The sequence below is a fragment of the Chrysochloris asiatica genome, unplaced genomic scaffold (genome assembly GCF_000296735.1).
Source record: "Chrysochloris asiatica unplaced genomic scaffold, ChrAsi1.0 scaffold00042, whole genome shotgun sequence".
Classification (NCBI taxonomy): Eukaryota; Metazoa; Chordata; class Mammalia; order Afrosoricida; family Chrysochloridae; genus Chrysochloris; species Chrysochloris asiatica.
In genome coordinates this window covers 15,893,361-15,900,584 of record NW_006408560.1, presented here as the reverse complement: position 1 = coordinate 15,900,584, position 7,224 = coordinate 15,893,361, and the positions used below count along the sequence as shown (strand labels likewise).

General features: G+C 53.2%; 1 protein-coding gene across 1 annotated transcript in view; it reads right to left on the bottom strand.

The window, feature by feature from the left end:
• Window positions 1-682: 682 nt before the first annotated feature.
• LRRC71 (leucine rich repeat containing 71) overlaps window positions 683-7,224 on the bottom strand; it is a 15,600-nt gene continuing 9,058 nt past the window's right edge. Inside the window, exons 2-15 of the mRNA XM_006861738.1 lie at window positions 6,460-6,609; window positions 6,032-6,163; window positions 5,877-5,952; window positions 5,597-5,674; window positions 4,791-4,859; window positions 4,201-4,360; window positions 4,045-4,128; window positions 3,877-3,966; window positions 3,201-3,341; window positions 2,893-2,986; window positions 2,507-2,595; window positions 1,330-1,441; window positions 1,008-1,117; window positions 683-802 (exon numbers count right to left, since the gene is read on the bottom strand). Coding sequence (XP_006861800.1) covers window positions 683-802; window positions 1,008-1,117; window positions 1,330-1,441; window positions 2,507-2,595; window positions 2,893-2,986; window positions 3,201-3,341; window positions 3,877-3,966; window positions 4,045-4,128; window positions 4,201-4,360; window positions 4,791-4,859; window positions 5,597-5,674; window positions 5,877-5,952; window positions 6,032-6,163; window positions 6,460-6,609 — 1,505 coding nt within the window. The remainder of the gene's footprint in view (window positions 803-1,007; window positions 1,118-1,329; window positions 1,442-2,506; window positions 2,596-2,892; window positions 2,987-3,200; window positions 3,342-3,876; window positions 3,967-4,044; window positions 4,129-4,200; window positions 4,361-4,790; window positions 4,860-5,596; window positions 5,675-5,876; window positions 5,953-6,031; window positions 6,164-6,459; window positions 6,610-7,224) is intronic.

Sequence of the window (7,224 nt, the reverse complement as noted above, 5' to 3'; positions counted from 1 at the left end):
AGAACTCTCCCTGCCATCTGAGTGTCTGGTTTGCAGTTGCTAACATCTGCAGACTGTGTCACTAGTGTTTACATGGTGTGCTGAGACTTTCTGCTTAGATGTGAGGAGGCTCAGCACCCTTTCCAAAGTGCTCTGCCAAGTCTGCCTTTTCTGAAACTGAGCCATCACTTCTCCCAGCCGGAGCCAGAGCCCAGAGTCAGATCAGAAATGGCAAAGTCCATGAGCAGTCCCCCGCTACCCTACCTACCCCCACTCTCTCCCCTCTTCAGGTTGTATGTCTGTTATTAAACTCAAGTCTCCCATCTGCTTCTGAGACTAACACTGAAACCAAATCCTGCATAGCACACACCCTCCTGGAATCACGGGGCAGGGTGTGACAGCCTGAGCCAGCCAGAACGGGCCCTCTGGAAGCAGGAGAGCAAGGCCATAGCTGGCAAATGAGAAACGGCCAGGCTCTTCCCCAGTTAACTTGGAAACAATTCACACTCACTGTTTTGCCATTTCTAACCATGTGACCCGAACAGACACAGCCCAAACGCTTCAGATCTGGAACAAAATTTTCAGATAGCCTCAAAGGAAAGTGCAGCAGTAGACTTTGTTATTGGTCTGAGACCCCTCCCAGGAAAGACAGCCCCCAAGTGGTGCTTTTGTGGCCCAGTCTTGGGAAGGGTGAAGGGAGGGGTTAGATGGAGAAAGCCACAGCCTCCTCCTCTTTGGGCTTGACCTTATTCATGGGGTCCCTTGGCAGCATCAGTTCCTGGATCATGGTGTACATAGGACATTGTGAGGGGAAGTAATTTTTCTGAAAGAAAAAGGAAGGCTGAAGGTTAATCCTATAGGAGAAAAAGTCCTGGTGGGTGGGTTAAGGTCTTGGGGACAGGGGCAACAGGCAGAGTGTGCAGTAAGACAGAGGGAGGTTATCTTGTGATTAAAAAGAATGAAGGAAATTACAACCTCCTCTAGAATGAGAAGTAACTATCACAGCAGTAGAGCTTAACAGGACTCACCGCCAGGGACAGCCAAAGTAGCCCCATGGGACTCCTGGACTTGGAGACCTGCACCTGGTACTGCACTGCAGCAAGGAAGCCCTCCAGTCCCACCTCTGTGATGCGGTTCCCTGGGGGAGGGATCAGACAAGATGGCTTCTTGCCACCACTCGGACCAATGCTTGCTCCTGCCAACCTCCCCACCCCACCCTTCAGTCTCTCTCTCTCTCAGGCTCTACCCCTCACCCCAGAGCCCCCTGCTGAAGGGTCTCAGACAACATGATGCTCAACCATGGGGAACCAGGGCCCAGATAGCCTCGTGGGATGGGGCTGACAGACATACTGAGGAGGTTGAGGTGCAAAAGGACCTTGTTCCCAGGCATAAAAACTTTTCCATCTCTGTGTGCCACGGGTTCCAGGAGAGGATTGACCATCTCTGTCGTTTCAGCGACCAGCTGTTAGGGCAGAATACTAATTGCAGCAATGGAGAAGAGGGTTTATCAACAACTCATTCTGTCAGCACACATGTTTACACAGAGTAATAAGCACCTTTGTGGGGGAGCCAGAAAGTGGTGTATAGTGTGACAAGTAATGGAGGCAAGCTCAGAGGGAGGGGAGCACAGAGGAGGGAAGAACATCCAGCCCAGTCCAGGAAGCCAGGAGTGGTTTGGAGAAGGTGGCCTACAAGCTGAAATGAGAACCAGTGGAAAGGGTACCAGGTGAAGGAAACCACACGTGCAAACGCTTTGGAGACATGAAAGAGTGTGTGTCCCTATGGACAAAGCAATAGAGAAGGGAGAGGCAGCTTGAGATGACCCTGTGCGAGCTGTTGTCAGAAAACAGCTGACCACGGCCAGGACGGGAACAAAGCAAAATACAAATGAAGTGGCAACACCCTCCACCTGAACCTCCTTTTGCAAGATCTGTACTTGGGTGTCCGAGAAGACTTCTAAAAGCCAGTCACTCCTTCCCAGCCCTCGTGTTCCTCCAGAGTCAATTTAATGACAGAGACATTCCAGCTGGAACTAAGGAGGGGTGAGGCCTCCAGAGTAGGCAGTCCAGAAAGGTCTCTGAAGCAAGGAATAAGTTGGTTCCAGTTGAGACAGAAAAAGGGACAATCACAGGGACAAAGGAGCTAGGGTCTCAAACAGGGGCTGAGCTGTGGGTGGGCAGCACCATGACTATAAACTAGCCAGGCTTCCTCTCGGAGCTGCCCAGAGTGGAAAATAAGGTGCTTTGTTGTGCAACTCATCCAGCAAGGGCAGGGGGTGGTGCTGAACTGATGGCTTTTTGGGAAGCAGACTAAGTTGAGTCCGTGAATCAAAAGTGTGAGCTACTAGGAGTAGACCAAGAAATTGGGGGCCACCTCGGATGTATTATTCCCATAGCATGGGGATAGGGGTGTTTAAAGCTTGGTTCAACAAGGAACGAAGGAGGAGATCTGCAGTTACAGGAGGAGGCGGCCATGAGAGCAAGCCTGGGATCCTGGCAGGTGCATCCCCACTTCTGCAACAGCCTACCTCTGACTCCATGAGGATGCTCCGCTTCTCTTTGCTCCCAGTCTTGGTCCCTTTCCCCTTGGTTGGCTTCTGCTCAGGGACAGATATCTCTGAATCGGGAAGAGGAGCACAGACCAGACCTCTGACACCACCCAGGCTCCCCAGAGAATGGGGTGGGACGAGGCAAAGAGACTCCCTCAAACTGACAGCTTTGGGTTTGGGTGCAATCAAAACAGTGGGAGGGGCCTGGTGAGATGGTAGGTATGTTCTTTTCTAAGGACAGGGCCACAGAGGTCCAACCCAGGGATGTCCCCATCAGGAGGGGCTTTCCAATCATTTCACTATCAAGAAAGAAAGAAGGCTTGTCTCCTGCCCAGGAGGGGTGGGCAGAGGAGACGGACACTTACTCCCTTTGCCTGCTTTTGAGGCATCTTCTTTCTTAGGGGTTCCTTGGGGGGGGGACTGCCCAGGCCCTGACTTCTCCTCTCTCTTGGCCATTTCCTGTGGAGGATATTAAGAGAAGGTGAGAGGCCTACCCTCCTGGAGAAGGGGAACAGGTATGGGGTGAGGCTAGGGTTGCCTAAATGTCATGGAGTGGGCCTTCAAAGTCTTCATGTGGCTTTCTTCCCTCCAGCCCCAGCTGTGTACCATGGAAGCGACCTCCCTCCCACTGTACTTCCAGCATACAAGGCTCTTTCTCCCTCAGGACACCTACCCCTGGCTTCTCCTTTTTCTTGCCCAGGCTCTTGGGGGTTTTCATGGCTGACACCTTGTCCGACAGTGCAGCACTGCTGGCCCCTAGCAACTGATTCTTATCCCGGTCACTTTTGAAGTCCATGTGGCGAGAGGAGGAAGGCTGTGCTCACATCAAATGAGAAAAGATGGAGAAAGAAGCCAGGGTTTCTTTCCCAGTGGAGAGGGAGAAAAAGGGGAAAGCTTTGGGCCTGGCAACAACCACCCCCAAACTCCCTGCCTAAATAGGAAAATAATGCGGATGAGATTCCGCTGGAGTGAAGGGCTGTTGGAAAGAAACAGGAGTCTGGGGGTGATCTAGGGAAGAAGGGTCCTAATTTTGAAGAGTGAAAATAGTAGCTAATTTTTATTCAGCTATGTGTCTGGTGCTGTTTAAATGCATCACATGAATTCATTTGTTTAGTCCGCTCAACAACCTTTTGAGGTGGGTGTGGTTATCATCCCCATTTCACAGATGAGAAGACTTGAGGCACAAGGAGATTAAGTAACATACCCAAAGTCACAAATTGGCATGTGAATGAGTCAGGTTTCAAATTCTGACCGTTTAAATCTAGAGTCCGCTAAGCAAACGTTTGTTAGACCTAGGAAGCAAGCTCAGGCCCCGATGCATTCTCGGGCCCACCAGGTCGGCTCCTCACCGATCGTAATCGCTCCTGTGTCCCTTTTTCCAGGAGGAGGCGCCGGCGTTCCACCACCTCGGTGTGCGTCAGCTCAAACGGGCGCAGGACCTGAGCAAGGCAGGAAACTGACGAGAGATGCTCTCGGGGGCGGGATCAGCGCACCGGCCACGCCCCCGGCACACCCACCTCAGCCAGCTTCAGGGCTCCCTTGTCCTTGATCCGATTATGGGCTAGAGACAGCCAAAGCAGGGAGCGGTTCAGCCTGAGGCCCTACAAAGGGAGGGTGCGTGAGGGGCTCAGCTAGGCACCCGCTTCCGGGGACCCACACCGCGGCACACGCACATCAGCGATGTAGCCAGCGCCATCATCCCCAATATGGTTGAAGGCCAGATTGAGTGAGACGAGAGTTTTGTTGCAGCTGTGCAACGTGGACAGAGCCTGGCCCAGCAGCTGTGCCCCGTAGTCATCGATGTTGTTGTTCCTCAGAGACAAATGCGCAATCCTAGGACAGGGGACCACCGGAGAACAAGTCACTGGTCATCCAAGGTCCTGGGCCTTGGGGAGTCTCTCAGGGAAACAAAGGAGCTGAAAGCAGGTCATCTGGTCGGAGGGTGGGCAGATACATATTAAGGGTCCCTGTGAATATGCTAGGGAGCCACGATGGTGCCATGGGTCAAGCGTTGGGTTGCTACTAAAAGGTCAACGGTTCAAACCCACCAGCCTATCCACAAGAGAAAGATGGCCATACAATTTTTTTCCATAAAGATTTACAGCCTTGGAACCCCTATGGGGCAGTTTAGTCTCTGAGTCTGAATCAATGATGGCAGTGGGTTACTGGTTTGATTTGGGAATATAGTTAAGTAGAGGAACAAGGAAGGGTGGGACAAAGGATGACTTGGGATGAAGGGCAAGCCTAGAACAAGAAGTCTCACGTGCTGTCCAACCCCATGAGCTTGTGATATGACTGCTCCGGCAATGGGTTCCCCTCCAGAGACACCTTCCTGAGGAGGTAGACGGGGAGAACTGAGAACCAGGATGTACCACTGAGGCCAGGAGAAAGGAGCAGAAAGGAAGCACGGGTCTCTGGGGAGCAGCTTGGAAGCAAACACTTGGAGTCAAGGGATGATCCCCAATATAGTTTTACTATGTACAACAGTTCCCGGACTACAAATCCAGAAGTGTGGCCATGTGAAGGAGCCACTCCCCAGAGTTAGTGGTCCCACTTCCTGTCATCTATACCCTCCCCTTGATTGTGAGCTGGACATAATGACTCACTTTTAACAACCAGAATATGGCAAAAGTGATTAAATGACACTTCCAATTTGGCTTACAATAAGATCATGGCTTCCACCTTGAGTGCTCTCCAGCACTCTCAGATGGCCAGCTACTGTGTCTGAGGACACACCAATGTCCTGTGTGCCAAAAACCACGCCCAAATGAGCCATACGTCCACCACCACAGTCCCCACACTGCCCTGCAGCATCCATTCCTATCCCCTCCTCCCTCACTGGGCTGTGAGCTGGACAACAGGAAGCCCATCTCACAAGGCCCCAGGCAGCAAGAGCAGGGGAAGGAACTCCCAGGGATGCCGGGACCCCACTTTTTGTCAGATGGGAATTTCAAGACCCAGCAAACACTGGCTCCACTGTACTGGCCACAGGGATACCAGCAAAGGCCTTAGCCCTCTGACTACCCACCCAGCTAGGCTTCCCAGCACTGGGCCTCCGCTTCTGCTGACCTGAGTGTGGGTGAGCACAGAGGCAGGAGGGCGATGAAGGTGGTCAGGGTCTTATCAGTCAGCCCTACCTTCCAAAAGCTGGAGTTGACAGAAAGTGCAGAAACACAGCTGGAGCCTCATCTCCCACCAGAAACAGTCCTCCCAGCCACCCTAGCACCAGGCTACCCCACCCCATCTGCACTCTACCTCTCTACAGTCCCCAGGGTCCCCCTCAGCTCTCTCTCCCAAGCCACCGGGGGTCCCGTACCCCACAGTAGCCTTCTCTCTTAAGTTCCCTCACTTGATGGCCTGCAGATGGCTGAGGGGGGGCAGGCATTTAGAGAAGATTCCCAGAATGCGGTCCTCAACCCTCCAACCTGCAGAAGGAAGAGAAGAGAGGCGTCTCAGGAAGGTGAAAGAGGGGACAGCGGGTGAGGGTGGGTGTGGGTGCTTCACCTCGGATGTAGATTTCCTTCACAGACTTTGAGTCCTCCTGCTCCAACTCCACCTGGATGGTGGGCCGGAAGAACACGTATTTGCTCTCCAGGCTGCTCAGGCTGCAGGATCCTGACAGCAGCCGTTGCTCATCTAAAAGGAAGGGGGTGCAAGGAAAGGATTGAGGAAGGAGGGGACAGAGCCGCTGCACAGTGCCCCACACCCCGCCGGCCCAGGGGTACCCAAGGAGATCCTGGAGGTTCACACTGAAAGGGTGTGTTGGAGAATACAGACAGTGTGGGCGCCTGGGGACGCTGCTTCTCTGACCATTCACAAGCACTGGCATACGTCCCTGTCCTTCGGCTGGCTCACCAGTGCTCCGGACGCCGCAGACGGGCCAGGTTGCCCTGATAGACCCCTGGGAGGGATGGGGCTCCGCTGTCACTCACCTAGGGCGGGCTTTTCCGACATGGAGGCAGAAGGTACAAAGGTTGAGGGGGGTCGAGGTCGGACAACAACTTTGGGGAAATCCAAGTAGCCTGACCGCGTGCAAAGCTCCGCAAAGTCGGTCTCGAGGATCCCAGAACACTGGTACTCCTCTGCAAGACCAAGAATGAGCAGAGACTGCTTTAGCCTGGGGACGCCACCAGAGGGCAGCAGAGACCAGAGGATGGCCCCACTGGGCCCGCTCCCAGGTTGCTGGGACCTACGCCCAGCAACTACACTGAGTCAAGTTTGCCGGCCTAGCTGGGCGCCGTTCCTCGGAGGCAGAGTTCTTAGTCATTCTAAAAGTCGTAAAGATTGACACAAAACACTTGAGAGAAAACAATGGCCTTGATTGGTAAACAGCAGCCAGCAACTCTTGTGCTGTTCCCTGTCCCCACTTTTGGACAAGGGCAGGCTGGCTCTTCACCCCCAGCAAGATAATCTGGTGGGGCCTCTGCCTTCCCCAAAATGCCCCCTACCCTAGCATCACACAGAGAAGGAAACTCCAGGTCTGCAAGGAACCTAGGAAGTCCCCCATACATATACACCCCAAGGACCCAGAGCAGCAGACTTGAATTTATGTGGGATAATGCACTGGATGTCCGATGGATCTTGGCTGAAAGCAGAGAACTATCAGAAAGATGTTTACCTATGCTTTATTGACTACGCAAAGGCTTTCGATTGTGTGGATCATGACAAGCTATGGACAACATTGAGAAGTATGAGTA